Source organism: Heptranchias perlo, chromosome 10 (assembly GCF_035084215.1).
Source record: "Heptranchias perlo isolate sHepPer1 chromosome 10, sHepPer1.hap1, whole genome shotgun sequence".
NCBI lineage: Eukaryota > Metazoa > Chordata > Chondrichthyes > Hexanchiformes > Hexanchidae > Heptranchias > Heptranchias perlo.
The window spans coordinates 32,450,939-32,473,363 of record NC_090334.1 but is presented as its reverse complement, the minus strand read 5'-3'; the positions used below and the strand labels follow the sequence as shown (position 1 = coordinate 32,473,363).

Genomic DNA, 22,425 nt, shown 5'->3' with positions numbered 1-22,425 from the left:
GTATTCAGATTGATGTAAAAGATCCCATGGCACTATTCAAAGAACAACAGGGAAATTCTCTGTCTCCTGGCCAGCATTTATCCTTCAGTCAACACCATCAAAACAGATTAATGGGTAATTTATCTTTTATTGGTTGTACAAATTGGCTGTCATATCTGCCTGTGCAACAGTGACTATATTTCAAAAGTAGTTCTTTGGTTGTGAAGTGAATTGGGATGTCCTGAAGACACGAAAGATGCTTTATAAATCTAAGTTCATTATTTTTCTTAACTTGTCCCGAGGTGACTGGAAGCTAGCCATTTCCACTGAAAAACTAAGGAGCCCTTCCAGGCTATACTCGTGTACCTCCTCGCAGCCAGTGTCAGAACAATATTGGTAGAAACCTGGGAGCAGGTCACCACCATTTGTCCTTTGAGCCAGAAGTTACAGGGAGACCTAAAGAAAGGGGGAAAGAAGAAATTGATGAGGAAGTATCATCCTCAAAAATACACCAGCAGTGTAATCCTTTTTAAGGTTTATTACAAAATTTGATTTTACTAATTTTTGAGTTGGATAGAAATGCTCCAACATTTTTCTTTATTTTACAGGGAGCATTTCGATCCTTCCTACTGTCCTTTACCTTATCACAGGCGTCCTTAAAGAAACTGCAGTGAAGATGCTCGATGGTTGTATATCTTTAACAGTTGGGGCAGCACTGCAGGCATTGAAGGCTGTTGTCTCTTCTCCAATGGCTGGAGCAGAAAAGAGCCGTGCTGCATGGACAAATCTTCTCCGCAGTGCTCTGGCAACTATTTTGGAATTTTGGAATCCAGGTAATAGAATTTTGAACTACCTGTATAATAAAAGATACCTTATTTAGCTTACAAGAAAAAAAATTGCCATTTCCTCAGGAAAAGAAGCAGTTGCTAATGATGTCAACAACCACAACTTGCATGTATATAGCGCCTTTAATGTATCACAACGTCCCAAGGTGCTTCACAGGCACAAGGAGAAAAATGGATGCAAGCCAAAGAAGGTGGTTAAGGAGAGATGACCAAAGGTTTGGGCAATGAGTTGGGTTTTAAAGAGGCCCTTAAAGAGAGAGAGAGGTAGAAAGGCATATTGGAGCCACTTCCACAACATGGAGGCCTGAAGAAATTTAAGGCATGGCTGCCATTAGGGTGCAGGAATGAATAAAAGGCAAATGTCAGAGAAACAGCCACTTCAGGATGAGCGTTGGATTGCTGGAAAAGTTTACAGAGATAGGGAGGGGTGAGGCTATGGACAGATTGAAACATAAGGGTGAGAAATTTAAATTTGAGGTGTGGTCGTTCAGCGAGGACAGGGGTAATGGGCAGCAGAATTTTTGATGAGCTGACGGTTATGGAGGATAGGACGCCAGCCAGGAGAATATTGGAATAGTCAAGCTTAGAGTTGACTAGCATAAATGAGGGTTTCAGCGACAGATGGATTGATGTTGGGGCAGAACCAGATGATGATGGAGGTGGAAGTCGTGGGTCTTTGTAATGGACACACTGTGGGGTCAAAAGCTCAACTAAGGCATCAAATAGGATGTTGAAGTTGCAAACAGTCTGGTCCAGCCTGAGACAGTGACTGAGGAGTGGGATGGAGTCAGTGGCAAGGGTATGGAGTTTGTGGCTGGGACCAAAGATGATGGCTTTGGTCTTCCTGATATTTAGCTGGAGGAAATTGCAACACGAATGGATGCCAAACAAGCAGTCTGATGGCATAGACACAATGGAGAGGATTGAAAGAGGTGATGGAGAAATAGAACTGGATGTCATCAGTGTACATCTGTAAGCTGACCCCATGTCTGTGGATAATGTCGGAGAAGGGCAGCATGTGGAAGAGGAGGGAGCCAAGGATTGATTCTTGGGGCACTCCCCAGGTGACGTTGCCATCTTTTAAAATATTAAGGAAGGATTTTTGATTTTGGGGCACCATTTTAAAAATCAAACTGTTAGTTAACTTCCTTAGCATCCTTTCTGTGGGTTTCAATATCTTAAATATTTTTGTTGAAAATTAGTGAGTGTCATGGATATTGTTGAAGGGACTGTGGCCCAAGGCTTACCTCATACCCTTATCACATGTTTCCAATAGATATTCCACTTTGAATTTCCTTTTTATTCTTTGTATTTTTGTTCTGGTACCTCCTTTTCCTTTTTTTTAACGGACCTCTGAATGACAAGTGCACCAAGTTCTCATGTAGCAACAACAAAACTGTTGTCATTTTCATTTATTTCTCTGTTTTTACTTATGCTCTGTTAAACTGTAGTTTTTCTGTTGCTGCATTGTTGCGTCTTGGAGATTTCTTTGTCTTCTGCTTGTTAGCCAGACCTTTGAGTTCTTGCCTCTGGCTTCCATTCTATACCCAGGCCTGTAATTCATTGCCTCCAGCTTCCTCTACCAGACTAGATGTCCAGGGAAGGAGGGAGTCAAAATCCATTAAGTGAGAATACCCTCTTTCCCCCTGAACACCATAATGGCTGTTGAACAATGTCCAGGCATATTTCTTCACAATCCTTTAAATCTCTGATTTGGTTTTTTTAAAATCCCATTGACAGTGTGAAACAGAATATGTTTGATCCTGTGAGAGGCAGAATTTGTCCAGCTTCACTGTCACCGAACATGCTCTCCTCTTGTGCATGATAGAGAATAATATATAGCGCTATACGCAGGTGAAGGGAATTATTTGTGCCAAAGATTACAATTGTCCATCCGCCCTCCACCTTCCATAAATAAAATCTAAAAATGATTGAAATGCCTTGGTTGTCGGCCCCTTGTCTAAATTTTCTGTGTTTGTTTTCATAGAGATGACTCAGTCAGAGCTGGATGAAGTGAGCATGCTTACTGCCATTAGTATTTTCTTGATGTCTGCAAATCCAGAAGTCACATGCGTACAGTGTCTTGAGAAAAAATGCATCGACAGGTTTAAAATAATCCTTAGTTCTAAAAATCCAGTAGTAAGTATTCTGGCATATTTACTTAAATTTACTTCAATTCAATAGAGATTGGAGATACTGTCTGTGTGCCATAATTTAATTTAATTTAAACTAATTCAATATATAGTTGAAATCAAATAACAAGCATTATCAACATGCATTTTTTCTGTCTACTTAAATTATAACTTGTATTTCCTCTGCTATCTCAGTTGATAAAGGCAGTATATAGTTGACCCATACAGACCAGAAGATCCCAGTTTCAGTTCCTAGTTGGTGCAGAATTAGCTGATCAATGCCAAGTTCACAAAGATAAGGGAGGCCATTTGACTTATGTAGTACATACTTCACTAGAAATCTGTAATTTCCCTCATCATAACATCAGACAGCCTCTTGAATTATATCAGAATTTTTGTTTCCGTAAACCTACCCAAAAGACCAAAGGGACCTGAGGGAGGCGGAGCTAAAATGGCCTCATCCATGCACCACCTCACAGATAAATGTGAGGTGGTGCATTTTGGTTGGAAGAATAAGGAGGCCATATATTGCTTGGATAATAAGAGTCTAAATGGTGTAGAGGAGCAAAGGGATCTCTGGATATAAATGCACAAATCACTAAAAGTAGTGATGCAGGTTACTAAGGCCATAAAAAAGGCAAACTAAGCTCTGGGGTTCATTTCCAGAGGGATAGAATTGAAAAGCAGAGAAGTTATGTTAAACTTGTGTGGAACCTTGGTTCGACCACGCTTGAGTATTGTGCACAGTTCTGGTCTCCCTATTATAAAAAGGAGAAAGAGGCTTTGGAGAAGGTGCAAAAAAAATTCACAAGGATGATACCAGAATTGAGGGGATATACTTATCAGGAAAGCTAAACCGGCTGGGGCTTTTTTCTCGACAAAAGAGAAGGCTGAGGGGTGACCTGATGGCGGTCTTTAAGATAATGAAAGGGTTTAATCGGATGGTTATGGAGAAAATGTTTCCACTTGTGGGGGAGTTCAAAACTAGAGGTCATCAATACAAGATGGTCACTAATAAATCCAGTAGGGAATTCAGGAGAAACTTCTTCACCCAAAGAGTGGTAAAAATGTGGAACGTGCTACTGCAAGGCGTAGGTGAGGCAAATAGCATAGATGTATTTAAGATGAAGCTAGATAAGCACACAAAGGAGAAAGAAATAGAAGGATATACTGACAAGGATAGATGAAGTAGAGAGGGAGGAAGCTCATGTGGAACATAAACGCTGACATGGACAAGTTGGGCCGAATGGCCTGTTTCTGTGTTGTAAACTCAGTATAGCACTCCTGAGTTAGGGAAGGGAAAATCAGTCAGGGTTCCAGCCTTTCATTGCAGTACAGTGGACCACTGAAGGAAAGTGCACATGGATAGGTGTTGGGTGAGGATAACCTTCGTCTTATCTGTAATGCCCCTCGCATTTGAGAAGTCTCACCGCCTAAGTTAATGCATGAAGTGTTTACGAGGTATTCCTGGAACAATACTCAGTCGAACTTGATGTTTCCAGAAGAGGAGGGGAGAAAATTTACAAAAATATTTTAAATTAAGCATATTTGGGAATTTAGCTTATTAATTTTTGGGCTCATGCACATCTTATCAATTTAGAAAATTAAATGCTTTATTGTCAGAAAACTTGATGAAATAAGACCAGCCAACTCATGCAGTGGCTTAGTTGTTAATGCACTGAATGGTGTGGTATTAAGCCGTACAGACCAGGAAAATTAACGGTTTAGTTTCTGGTTTGTGCTAAGTTAACTAACCTCTCGGTGGTGAACTAAAAAGTGATAAATATCAGTCAGGGTCCCAACTCATAATAGCTAGCCAGTGACCCCTGCTGGAAAAATGTACGTGCAGACATCAATTGAGGACAGGATCAGGCTTGGCTTTGATGTTCTTAATGATCTAATCGCCTGCCTATATGCACGTCTAGGCTCATTAATGAATAGCCTCCTTGGGTAAGGTGCCAGGGGACTGATGGTCCTGTAATCCCGACATGAGTCAGTGACTTCAGGAGAACAGAAACAGGAAGAAAATAAAGGCATCAACAGTGACCTTTACTGGTCAGCCTTCTTAAAGTGTATACCTAATCCAGAAAAGTTGTAAGCAGCAGTTTTCATCTATGCTTTTCATATGGTGAAAGAGACTGAAAAGTAAGAGATCATCCTTATCCAGGCTACTTTTTTAATGTATAATACATATTACCTACATATTTTAAGTCCTACCGTTTCAAATTTAAACAAGATTTGATTAAGTTTCTCAGTATTAATATACTCTGTATTCTCTCTTGTTTACAAGAACACATTCTGTTTTCATCTCAGGTACTGATGCATTGCTACAAACTGCTGCAATCAGTGTTCCAGCACCCTAATAGGGCAGTGTCCACACCGTACATCCACTCCCTGACTGTTTTAATTGTGGATAGGTTACGAGAAGTGGAAAAAAGGAAACCAAGCACGTGTGCAGAGTTGCAGGCAGTGCAGGAAGGGATGAAGACTCTGGAGGCTTTGGTCAGCTTGGCTGATGAACAAAACAGTGAGTGTTTTTATAAAGTTAACTTTGGACTTTGATTAACAGCTGAGATTTTCCAAATTTAATTTATGGCAGAGGAAACTTAATATTTAACTCACGTTTATTTTGTATTATTCTTGTGTCTGTTAACTTTCTTCTGCCTCTGCTGAAAGGGTGACCGATCGAATCCTCTGCTAATACCCTTTTTGGTTGGCTGCTAGGAAGCATGAGATACTACCGAGACAGGACTTCTTCGTGCCGATTTTCCTTCCCTTGGAAAGTTGTGTGGGGGTGGGGGGGGGGGGGGGGGAAGAGGAAAAAGATGCTTTCCTATAGTGCTGCAAATCATATGCTGCTCTATCCCAAAGTTCAGTTCATATTCACCCACCCACTGGAGTTTTCTCCCCACCTCTTCTGAAGATGGTGAGTTATGCTAGTTTATGGATGCTGCCAGCCTTCTGGCACCTTCCAAAGTAACCATTCTTTATGTGAAATCCCAAACAGTGAGTATTGGAAGACAATACAACCAGCATTAAGTTAATCAGGACTGAGCCTGAGCCTGTCCTTTCCCGAAGTCAACACTTGCACACTTTGTAAAAAGGGCGGAAATTATGGCTGAATTATTTTCTTCTCCTTAGCCCAAGAGTGCTGAGGCCGACTGTCTGGCTTACCAGCATCACAACTGTTCTTCAAAGGTAGAATAATGCATATTTTTGTTTGAACTTGAATGTATAATTATAAGTTTAACATTTGACTTCGGAATATAGTGAAATAATCAATAGTTACTCTTTAATCAGTTTGAGTGTTAATTGAAATACAGTATTATCTCCCCACACATTTGGAGATCAAGTTGTAATGCATTTTCCATACAGTTATTGAACTTGACTATATTTATACAGATTCAGTTTTAGTGTGAATTTGTTTCAACTGTTTCTTCATATGTTGCAGGAGTCCATTTGGTAGCTTTGCTTCTACCAATCCTAATATCTTTCCTTTTGGATGAAAATGCTTTAACATCTGCACCAAATCCAGCCAAGAGTTTACATGAGTTTGCTCTTCAGAACCTGATGCGAATAGGCCCTCAGTTTCCATCCATTTTTCAAAAATTGATGGGTACTTCACCAGCTATGAAAGCTAGGCTTGAAGGAGCTGTTAAAGGTAACCAGGAGAGCCTCAAAGCAAAGACCGCAGCTGGACAGTCTAAGTGTCCTGGAACAAATTCTCCTAGCATTCAACTCAAGACCAATTTTTCTAATTTCTAGGAGCTGCGAAACAATTTGACAAACTGCTAGTAACAATAGGCCTACCAAACTAGACCAAGTGAAGGAATTAAAATTGAGGAAAAGCTAAGAAACCTTATCGCATAACTTAACCAGTCAAAATAGTTAATCTTGTTTCAGTTTATGACAGAGGGCTAAAATTGTAGAACAGCTTATGTGTATGGGTTAACATTTTAAAACTTGATGAACATCCCATTTTTTTAAAATTAGCATTTAATTTTTAAAACGGTATGTATGCAATTTTAAACATTTTTTACTATTCTCATTTCAATTGCTAATTCACCCAAATGAAGTCTTAAAACTGCTATTGTGTACACACCATTATTATAATGATCTAAAGATTTGGTATGGCTTGTTAATCAGGACTTGATCTCCAAGTAAACAGATATAACTAGAGTAGTAATCTTAAAGGGAATTTTATGCAAATATTTTTTTCATTAAAAGGCTGCTCTCCTATTGCCAGAATTTACAGAGAGACTAATATGGACACTGTTATTAGAATGATCCACAACATACAAATTATAACCAGCAGTTGCTAACTTCTTATATGGACGACTAAGACAATTGCACTACAATGCTATTTTTTTAAATGAACAAGGTTATTAGGTTACCCAGTACTAAATCTGTTTAAAGAAACTCTGGACTGTACTAAAAAAAAACTGAGCTTTAATAAATTTGTAACCATGAACAGTTTACTGAGTATGGCTGTTGATGCCACTCAGTTGTGTTTATGCCAGTGATAACAACATTACACACTGCTGTGTATAGTATTCTTCATGCTACAGTATTCTTTATACTGAAGGTCTAATTCCAAAAAAATGTTCTTACAGAAAACCAGTGTACTAGCTGCCAAATGGCTAGCTCTTGTGCTTAACTAAAGCTCTGAAGTACTGTACTGCTCGTAGGTGATTTACAGGTCATGTACATAATACAATTGTAAATTGTACAGAATAACCACATATGCATTATTGCTACATCTTTCTTTTGTAATGTTACTGAAATAAAGCTAATTTCTTCATTATGCCTGCTTTTATTTTTCCTAACTTTCCCTCCAATCGAGGTTATTTCCCCCATCATACCAGTCCTCATTCCCGGACAAAAATGGGCTGCAACCTATTCTTTTCCTAGTCTGTTTTTTTCCTCTGCCAATTTTCTGTATTTCCCTCCTCTTCCTGAAGGTGCTGACTTTTGTGTGGTTTACAGTTCCTCAAGCACTGGTGGCCACTTATCATTTGTGAGCTTAAATAATAAGTTTTGGCAGACTATTTTCCCGTGAAGGTCACTAGAAGTAAGATTTATACGGTGTCCTTTTTAAGGCCTGTGTTTTCACACAAACTTTCCAGCAGGTGTTACTAGATAGGAATACTGATACCAATTGTACTCCCAATGTTGTCCCAGCTTTATTAGCAAACAGCACAGACCAGAGATCAAGCCTGCAACCTTACGGGTCTGCGTAGCTATGTATCACACTATGTTGTATTTACCAACTCAACCAGTAAGCCATTTTAGCAGCCCACATATACTGCCATGGACCTTCTCGCCAGAAGATGTATATTTTTGTTTTTGCTTTCTGGCCCTCCTTCCTTTTAAGGAATGTGTCTTGTTGCTGTTGAGCACCTTTCCTAGATTGTTCGTAAGCAACTGGGAACAAGCCACTATCTGGGAAGTTGTGGGTCTTCAGCTCTTCAATTTAACAACACATTTTTCTGGGCCAGTCTTTCCAACATTTAAAACATTTTTATGCCCTGAAAGGTGAGCAGTCGGGCTGGAAATACATATAATTGTGTACATTTTGAGTTTGTTAAGTAAGATAATCAAATGAATCTAAAGTGCATTGTGGTGGTGCTTCACACAATTGTACACTTACCAGAAGTATACTTCAGGTAACTGAGGTGTGCACTGAATTTTAACTAACATTCACTGCATAAAATGAAGATCCAACTTGACATCAGCAACATTTTCATGGTTTTAGTATTGGGTTGTATAGATTTGAGAAAATAGTTATGAAAATAAATGTAGACTTAAGTATTGCAGTGTTAAACTAAGGGCAAAAGTAGGTCAGACTGATCCCTTCTGAATTATGCAAGGGATAGCTAGATAATGTACTGGGGTATTAAGTTGATCAACAGTCGATGGCTATTTTACACATTTAACCAAAAGATTGTTGAATACATGTAATCAAAAGAAGTTAACTTCTTCCAGTTCTGACAAAAGGTTGCCAACCTGAAACGTTAACTCTGTTTCTTTTTCCACAGATGCTGCCTGACTTGCAGCATTTTCTGTTTTTATTTTGGATTATTTTATGTGTTTACTTTGCAACATAAATGATATTGTACTGTATTGGTAATTGATTTGGATCCTGGTATGTTTGAGTTTAGCATAGTTAATATAGTTACTGTATTTTTATGTATGAGAGGTTTAGTTTTTCTTTGGATTTTAAATTGCTTGTAAGAGCACCTGTTACTATTTTATTGGACTTTTAAATATCTGAGGACTTGAAATTAATTTGAACTTCCATGAATATATATTTTGCTAACTGCTGAGTGAGTTGGCTTCACCATCAGTATTCCTGTGCAACTTTTCAGCTCAATGCACAAAACTATTCCTACTGCTAAAATAAGTCACTGTTGCCTTTGAAATAGCTGCTTAGGAACAAAAGAGAGTGAAGATTATTTTGAGTTCAGGTGGAAAAGGGCAGCAGGTTTTGCAGCTGAAATAAGATGCTGAAAAATTGAGCAGGCAAAGCAGAAATAAGGGGCAGATTTGGCAAAAAATATGTAATAGGGGTTGATGAACATACCTGGGGCTTTACAAATAATAATAAATGGATATAACTCAACATTGCCTGGAAGACAATAAAAGCATTTAAATGAATAGAAAAAAATTCACCATTTTCCTTTCCCCCCCCCCCACCACCCCAAGTTGGTTCAAGCCCAAATCAGCAGGTGGAATCCCATTTAAAAATGTAAGTTGGGGAAAAGCACAGGACAGATTATTCATAGAATAGAATCATAGAAGTTTACAACATGGAAACAGGCCCTTCGGCCCAACATGTCCATGTCGCCCAGTTTATACCACTAAGCTAGTCCCAATTGCCTGCACTTGGCCCATATCCCTCTCTTCCCATCTTCCCATGTAACTGTCCAAATGCTTTTTAAAAGACAAAATTGTACCCGCCTCTACTACTGCCTCTGGCAGCTCATTCCAGACACCACCCTTTGAGTTAAAAAATTGCCCCTCTGGACCCTTTTGTATCTCTCCCCTCTCACCTTAAATCTATGCTCCCTCGTTATAGACTCCCCTACCTTTAGGAAAAGATTTTGATCTACCTTATCTATGCCCCTCATTATTTTATAGACTTCTATAAGATCACCCCTAAACCTCCTACACTCCAGGGAAAAAAGTCTCAGTCTATCCAACCTCTCCCTATAAGTCAAATCATCAAGTCTCGGTAGCATCCTAGTAAATCTTTTCTGCACTCTTTCTAGTTTAATAATATCCTTTCTATAATAGGGTGACCAGAACTGTACACAGTATTCCAAGTGTGGCCTTACTAATGTTTTGTACAACTTCAACAAGACATCCCAACTCCTGTATTCAATGTTCTGACCAATGAAACCAAGCATGCTGAATGCCTTCTTCACCACCCTATCCACCTGTGACTCCACTTTCAAGGAGCTATGAACCTGTACTCCTAGATCTCTCCCCAACGCCCTACCATTAACGGAGTAGGTCCTGGCCCGATTCGATCTACCAAAATGCATCACCTCACATTTATCTAAATTAAACTCCATCTGCCATTCATCGGCCCACTGGCCCAATTTATCAAGATCCCGTTGCAATCCTAGATAACCTTCTTCACTGTCCACAATGCCACCAATCTTGGTGTCATCTGCAAACTTACTAACCATGCCTCCTAAATTCTCATCCAAATCATTAATATAAATAACAAATAACAACAGACCCAGCACCGATCCCTGAGGCACACCGCTGGTCACAGGCCTCCAGTTTGAAAAACAACCCTCGACAACCACCCTCTGTCTTCTGCCGTCAATCCAATTTTGTATCCAATTGGCTACCTTACCTTGGATCCCGTGAGATTTAACCTTATGTAACAAACTACCATGCGGTACCTTGTCAAAGGCTTTGCTAAAGTCCATGTAGACCATGTCTACTGCACAGCCCTCATCTATCTTCTTGGTTACCCCTTCAAAAAACTCAATCAAATTCGTGAGACATGATTTTCCTCTCACAAAACCATGCTGACTGTTCCTAATCAGTCCCTGCCTCTCCAAATGCCTGTCGATCCTGTCTCTCAGAATACCCTCTAACAACTTACCCACTACAGATGTCAGGCTCACCGGTCTGTAGTTCCCAGGCTTTTCCCTGCCGCCCTTCTTAAACAAAGGCACAACATTTGCTACCCTCCAATCTTCAGGCACCTCACCTGTAGCTGTCGATGATTCAAATATCTCTGCTAGGGGACCCGCAATTTCCTCCCTAACCTCCCATAACGTCCTGGGATACATTTCATCAGGTCCCGGAGATTTATCTACCTTGATGCGCGTTAAGACTTCCAGCACCTCCCTCTCTGTAATATGTACACTCCTCAAGACATCACTATTTATTTCCCCAAGTTCCCTAACATCCATGCCTTTCTCAACCGTAAATACCGATGTGAAATATTCATTCAGGATCTCACCCATCTCTTGTGGTTCCGCACATAGATGACCTTGTTGATCCTTAAGAGGCCCTACTTTCTCCCTAGTTACTCTTTTGCCCTTTATGTGTTTGTGGAAGCTCTTTGGATTCTCCTTTGCCTTATCTGCCAAAGCAATCTCATGTCCCCTTTTTGCCCTTCTGATTTCTCTCTTAACTCTACTCCGGCAATCTCTATACCCTTCAAGGGATCCACTTGATCCCAGCTGCCTATGCATGTCATATCCCTCCTTCTTCTTTTTGACTAGGGCCTCAATCTCCCGAGTCATCCAAGGTTCCCTACTTCTACCAGCCTTGCCCTTCACTTTATAAGGAATGTGCTTACCCTGAACCCTGGTTAACACACTTTTGAAAGCCTCCCACTTACCAGACGTCCCTTTGCCTGCCAACAGACTCTCCCAATCAACTTCTGAAAGTTCCTGTCTAATACCATCAAAATTGGCCTTTCCCCAATTTAGAATTTTAACTTTTGGGCCAGACCTATCATTTCCATAGCTATCTTAAAACTAATGGAATTATGATCACTGGTCCCAAAGTGATCCCTCACTAACACTTCTGTCACCTGCCCTTCCTTATTTCCCAAGAGGAGGTCAAGTTTTGCCCCCTCTCTAGTTGGGCCATCCACATACTGAATGAGAAATTCCTCCTGAATACACTCAACAAATTTCTCTCCATCCAAGCCCCTAATGCTATGGCTGTCCCAGTCAATGTTGGGAAAGTTAAAGTCCCCTACTATTACCACCCTATTTTTCTTGCAGCTGTCTGTAATCTCCTTACGTATTTGCTCCTCAATTTCCCGTTGACTATTTGGGGGTCTGTAGTACAATCCTATCAAAGTGATATCTCCCTTCTTATTTTTCAGTTCTACCCATATAGACTCAGTGGGCGAGCCCTCGGATATATCCCCTCTCACTACTGCCGTGATGTTCTCCCTAATCAAGAATGCAACTCCCCCTCCTCTCTTACCTCCTGCTCTATCTTTCCTATAGCATCTGTACCCTGGAACATTGAGCTGCCAGTCAGTAATAGCTATAACATCCCAGTTCCATGTGCCCATCCATGCCCTGAGTTCATCTGCCTTGCCCATCAGACTTCTTGCATTGAAATAAATGCAGTTTAATCTAGACTTCCCTTGGTCTTTGCCCTGCTTTCTCAGACCATCTGTCCGGTCATGTTTTGTACACTCTCCCTTACTGCCTTTTGTTTCTGTCACCACTTTACTTCCCACTGACTTCCTGCATCGGTTCCCATCCCCCTGCCACATTAGTTTAAACCCTCCCCAACAGCACTAGCAAACACTCCCCCGAGGACATTGGTTCCAGTCCTGCCCAGATGCAGACCGTCCAATTTGTACTGGTCCCACCTCCCCCAGAACCGGTTCCAATGGCCCAGGAATTTGAATCACTCCCTCTTGCACCATCTCTCAAGCCACGTATTCATCCTAGCTATCCTGTCATTCCTACTGGAATAAACAATGGGAAAATTAGAAAATGTCTCATATGGCTTGTACAGTAGAAACACCAAGATTTATAAATAAATTCCACATCCATCCAATTCCCCCTGCAGAAAAATGAGTGCCATTGTTACCCACCTATCATTATCAATTTTACTAAACACAAAACGAACTCTTTTTCTATTTACAGTTGCATTTTCCAAAATATATATTTTTTTCAATCCGTTTCTTTGTCTCACAGTTTACTCCCCTCCTGTCTTGAAGGTGTTTATTCTTTGTTGGTGTAGAGTTTCAGAAGCACCAATCACACTCCAGTACCTCACAATTATTACTGATGTGAGGCTCATCAGTGAGTCACTTCTTTCCAATTCGAGTACATACCCATTATCCCTACTCTCTTCTACCACCTAACTAATCTCCTAACCAAGTCAATAATTTCTGGAATGAATTCACTGCTAGACCACAAATTAGTGCTTTAACAATGATTCTATGTTTAAGATGGAATCTCAGGAGCATGTTGATTTACTTTAAAATCCATTATTTCCTATATTAAGTAGTACTCTGTAATTTAACAGTCCAGCACATTCTATTAGAGATTGTGTTTACTCTGGCTGTATGTATTGAGGAGCTACGATTATCACAGTTTAATAACTTTCTGATGTACAGATAGCTCTGTATAAGTCTATAGCTCCAGTCTTTGCAAGTTTGATGAGGCCTGGTCTATTGCACAATAAATGTCACTCTGGAAGCACTCCATAAACCTGTGTTAAAAATAGAAACTAATTTATTGCAATTTGTTGATTATAAAATTGAGACCTATGTTGTGCATCTCACAAGCTAGTTGTTACTTTCACTTCCCTCTCCATCGCACATTCACAAACTGGTGTTGGACAGATATTTTTATTTTCAGGACTACGTACCTACAGTAAGTTAAAATGCTATCTTTTTACTCCTGGAACATGAATTTGAAACCAGCCCACACTGATGGGATGAAAATGTGTGCGCTGGTTAACCCCATGTGGAAACAAGATGGACAGTTCCTTCAACGTCGCTGGGTCAAAATCCTGGAACAGCACTGTTGGGAGTACCTTCACCATATGGCCTGCAGCGGTTCAAGAGGATGGCTCACTTTCACCTTCTGAAGGGCAATTAGGGACGGGCAATAAATGCTGGCCTTGCCAGCGATACCCACATCCCATGAATGAATTTTTAAAAAGTCTCGACCCTATTGCTAGTAGGTACAAGGACATAACAGAAATCTACCATGAGTTGATCACAAATTCACCGTCACTCAGAGAGGTCATAATTGATGACTGGTGTAGGAAATGGAAATATTCAGTTGAGGGGAATGCTTTTCTAAATTTGGGGTTGAAATATACAGTTGGGGTAAAGTATTAGGAGTTTTACTCTACTTCCAAGTGCTTGATGCTAACAATGAGATATCCAAATTGAAAATGTTCAATTTCTTAACACTGACATCCATCAGCTTGTGGAGCTCAAAAATGTAAAGAAAACATTCTGCCTATTGAAAAACTGCTCTCCAAAAGAGTACACCCTTATCAATGAACTTGTGCAGTTGTGGTCGGGTGGGTCAGAAGTGAGCATTTTTGTGTTGTGCCTCTGAGGAGAGTCTGAAATGAATTCTATATTCTTTTATTTTTGTAACCACTAATAACTGTAATTTTCAATTTGTTAAACATGTTGAATATTTTAAGTGAATGATGTTTTAACATCAAGTATATTTCTTGCATCTTATTTGAACTTTTGACATATATCTTCACCAGCCTGCACTCCGTGGACTGCGCAGAGATAAGAAATGCAATTGCGATGAAGTTATTTAATCAGTGTTACTAATGATTTTACTTTAAAACTTTGTCATGGCAGAGTTCCAAACTTTGGTGAGAAAGACTGCAAATGTTCACACTGAGGTCGTAGATGTTAAGTAAATAGACGCGTGAAGTACATTTACCTGTATTTCGTATAAGTCGTTTTGTATTAAGATGTGGCTAAAACCGTGTCGCCGTAGCCACATGTGGCTGGTCAACAATATCTATTGGACAACAATGATGTAAGATAACAACCAGGCATGCCGAATTAAGTTACTTTGAGGAAAATAAAATGTTTTACACACTATATTTTAGAAGCTTATTTGTTGCATGAAACTTTTTCTCAAGAACATAAACTTATGAAGCTACTATACACATAAACATTCACCTATAATTCAAATAATGACGATATTATACATAATGTATATTCACACGCATTTTATAAGTTCATTGTATATTTAATTGTACAAGCACATACATTTTCTGAGTGTTCATTTCGATTCGTAGTTTATGGAATCACTCTGCATTCTGACTGCACAGTTTCCGTGGGAGGAATGTGTCACATGTCAGGCTCCTTGCACTGGGAGTGATGCAAGTTAAGGGAGTGGGGCAAAGCAGCTTGTTTGTCCTGACTTTCTCAGGGTTAGTTAGGTTTGGGGCTAGGGGGTGCTGTGTGTCCTGGTGGTCGTGTTGATTGCCAATGGTGACCCTATCTATAACTTAGTTGGTAACAAACACGAAGTAAACGCACCTGCTACTGTGACTCTCAGACATCAACAGCTCTATTTATTAATGCGTCAAATTTCTATGCAACAAATAATGGAAGAAAGTAACTTCTGATTGGTTCCAGTCCAACCTTCCAATCAAAAGCAAAATACTGCGGATGCTGGAAATCTGAAATAAAAACAGAAAGTGCTGGAGAAGCTCAGCAAGTGAGGCAGCATCTCTGCAGAAAGATTAACATGTTTCAGGTCAGAGAGCTTTCAGAACTGGAAGATGTTAAAGAGTTAATGTTTTTAAGCAAGTATAAAGCCAGAGAAAGCGGGGGAGGGGGGAGGAAAGAACAAAAAGGAAGATCTGTGATAGGGTAGAGGGCAAAAGTGATTAAATGACAGACAAAGGGTAAGGAAGGTGGTAATGGGACAGGTTAAGAAACAAAAGATTGGTCAGGAGTAGCTGTAAATGGCAACAGCAGAACCATTACCAGCACTAGCTGACCAAAAAATGGGAGCAGTAGTTATGATCTGAAGTTATTGAAATCAATGTTGAGTCCGGAAGGTTGTAAAGTGCCTAAATGTTGAGCTTCATTGGAACAGTAAGAGCCGAAGACAGAGAGGTGGGAGTGGGATGTGGAACTAAAATGGCAAGCGATCGGCAGGTCAGGGTCACCCTTGCGAACAGAGCGGAGGTGTTCAGCAAAGCGATCACCCAATCTGCATTTGGTCTCCCCAGTGTAGAGGAGAGTGCGTTGTGAGCAGCGAATACAGTATACTAAATTGAAAGAAATACAAGTAAACCACTGTTTCACCTGGAAGGAGTGATGAGGGCCCTGGACTGTGGGAAGGGAGGAGATGAAGGGGCAGATGTTGCATCTCCTGTGCTCACATGGAAAGGTGCTATGGGAGGAGAGCGGATGTTGGGGGTGATGGAAGAGTGGACCAGGGTGGCGCGGAGGGAGCAGTCCCTTTGGAATGCTGAAAAGGGAGGGGAGAGGAGGGGAAGATGTGTTTGGTAATGGGATCGCGCTGGAGGTGGCGGAAATGGCGGAGGATGATATGTTGAATGTGGAGGCTGGTGGGGTGGAAGGTGAGGACAAGGGGGGCCGGATCATGATTCTGGGAGGGAATGGAAGGGGTGAGGGCAGGTGTGGGAAATAGGATGGATGCGGTCGAGGGTCTTATCACCTACAATGGAGGGGAATCCTCAGTTGAGGAAAAAGGAAGACATATCGGAAGCACTGGTGTGGAAGGTGGCATCGTCAGAACAGATGCGACGGAGATGGAGAAACTGGGAGAAGGGAATAGAGTCCTTACAGGAAGCGGGGTGGGAGCAAGTATAATCAAAGGAGCTGTGGGAGTGGGTGAGCTTATAATAGATATTGGTTGACAGCCTATCCCCAGAAATGGCGATAGAGAAGTCAAGGGAGGGAAGGGAAGAGTCGGAGATGGACCACGTGAAGGAAAGGGAAGGTTGAAAATTGGAAGCAAAGTTGGTGACGTTTTCCAGTTCTGGGCGAGAGCAGGAAATGGCACTGATACAGTCATCAATGTACTGGAAAAAGAGGTGAGGGAGGGAACCGGAACAGGACTGGAACAATATTTCTTTGATGCTCAGCATCAAGGACAACTCCTGCAAGCAAGCTCTTACTCCCTACAAACCAAAGTGTGACTTTTCATGCACAATATCTGGTATTGTAGCATAGCTTGGTTTGAACAGAAACCTTGAGCTTACTAGATATGAATCCTCTCATGATCCAGACTATGCAAAGATGTGGAAGAAACATTATCAAACTGCGGTTTGGGCTATAAACTATGGAAAAGGTTTATTGAAAGTAACAGAAAATCAGTAGCAATAGACAATACAGCAGAGTACAGTAGTTTACAGAACTTATACCTTCTTGATACAGAAATAAAAAATATTTTGCTTCACTAATTCTCTCCATGACTAGATCTGGATCAACATCTGTACCATAACTTGTAGAAGGGGCTTCTTAAGCCCCTCTTTTGATGACCTTTGAAGAACTGTCATCAGGCTAACGAAGATATAGTTTTACTTTTTTTTTCTTGGGTTCTTAAAAATATTCATTTGCACCTTATGAAGGTATTCAACATATACGTGTACATTCGCACATATATTTTAGGAGGCTATGATTAATATGGATGTATATTTTATGAGGCCATTTTACAATTAAGGGTACATTCACATTTATGTTTGTGATTGTATATTTCATCGTACAAGCACACACACTTTGAGTTTGTACATTCTCATTCATAGTTTATGGAGTCACTGTGCATCCTGATTACTCATTGCCTGTGAGAAGAATGTATCACCACAGCAGGCTGTTTGCACTGGAAAAAATGCAGCTTGAGGGGCCAAGGGAGCTTGTTTGGACTTGTGTTCTGGGGTTAATTAAGGCTAGGAACAATGGGAGCGGTCCTGCATTCTTGTGGTCATATTGATTGGGTTTGGTACGCTTCATGACAAATGGGCGGGTTGCTGCAATTGGGGTAGTTTATGTTGAGTGAGTCTTCAAGAAGGGGCTCCAGATTGCTTGGTATTTTCCAGCATTTTCTGTTTGTATTTCAGATTTCCAGCAGCAGCAATATTTTGCTTTTGTTCTACTCTGGTTCAGGTACAGTCTAGGCACATTCCCACAAGGCAGAAAGGTCGGGCAACTAAAGCCAGAGCTCCCTGGGTGACAAAAGAGATAGTGAGTAAGATGAAATGGAAAGAAGGGGCGTATGACAGATGTCAGGTTGATAACACAAGTGAGAACCAGGCAGAATATAGAAAGTTCAGAGGGGAAGTGAAAAAGGAAATGGGGCAAAGAGAGAGTATGAGAATAGACTGGCGGCCAACATAAAAGGGAATCCAAAAGTCTTCCACAGGCATGTAAACAGTCAACAGGTAGTAAGAGGAGGGGTGGGGCTAATTAGGGACCATAAAGGAGATCTATTCATGGAGGCAGAGGGGATGGCCGAAGAACTAAATGAGTACTTTGCATCTGTCTTTACCAAGGAAGAAGATGCTGCCAGAGTTTCAGTAAAGGAAGATATAGTTGAGATACTGGATGGGCTAATAATTGATAAAGAAGAGGTAATAGAAAGGCTATTAGATACAGGGGTGGTGCCAGAGGATTGGGGAATTGCAAATGTTACACCCTTGTTCAAAAAAGGATGTAAGGATAAGCCCAGCAACTATACGCCAGTCAGTTTAACCTCAGTGGTGGGGACACTTTTAGAAATGATAATGTGGGACAGAATTAACAGTCACTTGGATGAGTGTGGATTAATTAAGGAAAGTCAGCATGGATTTGTTAAAGGCAAATCATGTTTAACTAACCTGATAGAGTTTTTTGATGCGGTCACAGAGAGGGTATATGAGGGCAATGCAGTTGATGTGGTGTATATGGACTTTCAAAAGGCGATTGATAAACTGCCATACGGTAGGCTTATCATCAAGATTGCGGTCCATGGAATAAAGGAGGCAGTAGAAACATGGATACAGAATTGGCCAAGGGACAGGAAGAGTAGTGGTGAATGGTTGTTTTCTGGACTGGAGGGAGGTGTACAATGGAGTTCCCCAGGGGTCAGTGCTGGGACCACTGCTTTTCTAGATATATATTCAAGACTTGGATTTGGGTGTACAGGGCACAATTTCAAAATTTGCAGATGACACAAAACTTGGAAGCGTCGTAAACAGTGAGGAGGATAGTGATAGACTTCATGAGGATATAGACAGGCTGATGGCATAGGCGGACACATGGCAGATGAAATTTAATGCAGAAAAATGCCAGGTGATACATTTTGATAGGAAGAATGAGGAGAGACAAAATAAACTAGAGGGCACAACTCTAAAAGGAGTACAGGAACAGAGAGATCTGGGGGTATATGTGCACAAATCATTGAAGGTGGCAGGGCAGGTTAAGAAAGCAGTTAAAAAGGCATACTTTTATAAATATAATATTTATAAATATTATAAATTTATAAATACAGGCATAGAGTACAAAAGTATGGAAGTCATGATGAATCTTTATAAAACACTGGTTCGTCCACAACTGGCGTATTGTGTCCAGTTCTGGGCACCACACTTTAGGAAAGATGTGAAGGCCTTAGAGAGGGTGCAGAAGAAATTTACTGGAATGATTCCAGGGATGAGGGACTTTAATTATGTGGATAGATTGGAGAAGCTGAGGTTGTTCTTCCTGGAGGAGATTTGATAGACGTATTCAAAATCATGAAGGGTCCAGACAGAGTAGATAGAGAGAAACTGTTCCCATTGGTGGAAGGGTCAAGAACCAGAGGACACAGATTTAAGGTGATTGGCAAAAGAACCAAAGGTGACATGAGGAAAAACTTTTTTACACAGCGAGTGGTTATGATCTGGAATGCACTGCCCGAGAGGGTGGTGGAGGCAGGTTCAATCATGGCCTTCAAAAGGGAACTGGATAAGTACTTGAAAGAAAAATAATTGCAGAGCTACGGGGATAGGGCTGGGGAGTGGGACTCCCTTGCTCTCTATCCAAGAGTGGATTCCTTTTGCATAGAGCCGGTGCGGACTTGATGGGCTGAATGATCCCCTTCTGTGCTGTAAACTTTCTATGATTCTAATACCATAGCTTGAAAGATGCAAAACATTCATGTGGAGATTTTCTACAATAATAAAGCTATTTCAACTAATTTTATTTCACTAAGAAAATAATTTTTTTTAATGAAGAACAATTTTTAATTGCAATTACAGAGAATGACAGCAGCCTATTTGACCATGGGATCACCACTGCAAAGCCCAATCCAATCCACGCCCAACATCTACACTGATAGTGATCAGGAGTGGGAATACTGGCTGATTACCCATCTGCCCCAAGCCCAGATGTGCTTAAGCCAATAATAATGCCACAGCTGCAGTCTTTGTTTTACTTTTGACTCAAATTTGCTTGTAATTTGATTTTATTTAATTTTTTCACCAAAATTCAGAAAAAATGAATCAAAATCATAAGGCCCTAGTATAAGTTATATGGGAGCTCTGTGAGAAAGATTTTAATAGTGTGCGAGTACCTACAATCCAATGTTACTCAGTTATACCACTGTTTTCTCAAGATAACCTGTTGGAAGGGCAAACAGCAGTGAGATGAATGAATCAGTTTTGGTGGTGTTGGTTAGGAGTTGAGTGTTGGCCAGAACTTCTTGTTCTACTTGAAAAAATGCCATTGGATTTTTTACGTCCAGCTGAACAGGCTTGACCTCTCATCTGAAAAACAGCACCTCTGGCAAGGCCTGGAATGGAACTTTTTGACACTGAGACAAGCTTTCAATTGTTCATCTGTACTAAAAAAAACACATTAATTGCAGGGAACGCGAAACTCACTTTCAATTTCTAAAAACAGAACCAAAAAAAAACTGCAGAACAAACACAATCTTATACCACATCAAATTTAAATTAATATGTGAAGTAACAAATCTTGGTCGCTTTCATAACTAGAGCAATAAAATCAAATCACCAGTTAAAATATGTTAATTTCTATACTTGACCACGATGTATTTTTCGGATTTCAAAGGTAGATTAAACATGTTTATTATTTATCAAGGATTAAATAGACACGCAAAACATTCGACGCTTGTGGACGGCCCTGATATTTTAGTGACGCTCCCTGAGTGAAGGGGAAGGAACCGACGCTCCACCTCCTCCGCATTACGTGCTTGAGAGTCCCGAGCCGGCCGCAGGATCAGGCGCTGCTCTCGGCGTCCTCCGATCCGGCGATTGCAGCAAATACTCCGTCAGCTCGGATCGTGTGGAGGATGCGGGCTGGCGGGTTGCCGCAAGCCTCCCTGCTCCTGAGAGGATAAGGAGGTCCCGCCCGAGTTCTGTGTTGGTTCCGAAGCCCAAGAGCCGGTGAGTGAAGCGGAAAATCCAGCCGTTTTGAAGGGGACAGGTTCGTCTTAAGGACTGACCGTGGAATGTCCTGTCTTGGGCAGCCGGCCTGATCCGACTAGGCCTATAGGCTTCGGGTCAAAATTTAGGCGCAGGCCTCGAGAGGCCTAATGTCGGAGTGTGGTCGGTGCGGCCCTTCGGTGAGAGTCGGCGATCAGCGCCGAGTTTGGCGGAGGGATTCGCTCCCCTCGACGCCAATGTGTGAGCAAACCGAGAAGCGGCCGATTAAAAGGCCGTGGTGACCCGCGGCGGGAGGGAGCAGGTCGGTTGGTTGATGTTTGCTCCGAGCCGGGGCCTGAGCTGAGCCTCTTTGTGTGTCCGGGGGGAGGGGAGGGGAGGCCGCTCGGGTGACTCAGGTTTTTTTTAAACCTGTAAACCGCCGCGCTGTCAGCTGCATCCGCCGACAACACAGCCGCGATCTTCCGACAGAGGCAGGGAAACTGTCCGGGCGGCGGGGCCCGGGCCGGCCTGTCCCCGTGTGTGTGTGTGTTCAAATCTTAATGGTCGATGAGAGATGGTCACTAAGCGCAGGCACCGCCTGGGCTCGGCTATCCAATTAAAGTGGGAATGCAATCGGCTTTAGTCCTAAACTGTTTGTTCCCAAATGGCGGCTCCGGTCTAATATCCTTGGGGGGAGGAGGAAGGGGAAGAGAGGTGCATTAATTTCGGGTGAAATTCGTCGTCTAATTTTTGAGCAAACATTTTATATTGGGGGAATAGATGCATCGAACTGCAAGCAGCTGCACATGAACGATAGGTGTTAACATTTACTTTACTTTTTTATTAGGTTCATTCGGGCCAGTTGTGGATCTTTTTTTCGGTGACTTTCTTAAAGTGTCTCAACTCAAGAAAATTGGGGGAAAGTAATTACATTTTGAAGACGTCGCACCATGGCCGATGTGGATCCTGATACGTTGTTGGAATGGCTACAGATGGGCCAGGGAGACGAAAGGGACATGCAGCTAATAGCATTGGAACAGCTGTGTATGCTTCTTCTAATGTCCGATAATGTGGACCGTTGTTTTGAAACGTAAGTATAA

The 22,425-nt window shown here is 41.3% G+C and overlaps 2 protein-coding genes across 13 annotated transcripts in view; both read left to right on the top strand.

Annotated features, from left to right (window-relative positions):
* The window catches only part of heatr5a (HEAT repeat containing 5a), a 97,894-nt gene extending 90,134 nt beyond the window's left edge, over nucleotides 1-7,760 (top strand). For 2 of the 4 annotated variants that reach the window (XM_067991412.1, XM_067991411.1), the window contains 4 exons: nucleotides 588-812; nucleotides 2,812-2,963; nucleotides 5,270-5,483; nucleotides 6,408-7,760. In XM_067991412.1, the coding sequence (XP_067847513.1) occupies nucleotides 588-812; nucleotides 2,812-2,963; nucleotides 5,270-5,483; nucleotides 6,408-6,721 (905 nt within the window). In that variant the 3' untranslated portion in view covers nucleotides 6,722-7,760. Of the gene's footprint in view, nucleotides 1-281; nucleotides 495-587; nucleotides 813-2,811; nucleotides 2,964-5,269; nucleotides 5,484-6,097; nucleotides 6,155-6,407 lie in introns of those variants that run through there. The other 2 variants (XM_067991413.1, XM_067991414.1) reach the window with 2 other exon arrangements.
* A 13,389-nt stretch (nucleotides 7,761-21,149) lies between these two features.
* hectd1 (HECT domain containing 1) overlaps nucleotides 21,150-22,425 on the top strand; it is an 84,930-nt gene continuing 83,654 nt past the window's right edge. For all 9 annotated transcript variants that reach the window (XM_067991400.1, XM_067991401.1, XM_067991395.1 and 6 more), the window contains exons 1-2: nucleotides 21,150-21,346; nucleotides 22,173-22,415. In XM_067991400.1, the coding sequence (XP_067847501.1) occupies nucleotides 22,276-22,415 (140 nt within the window). In that variant the 5' untranslated portion in view covers nucleotides 21,150-21,346; nucleotides 22,173-22,275. The remainder of the gene's footprint in view (nucleotides 21,347-22,172; nucleotides 22,416-22,425) is intronic.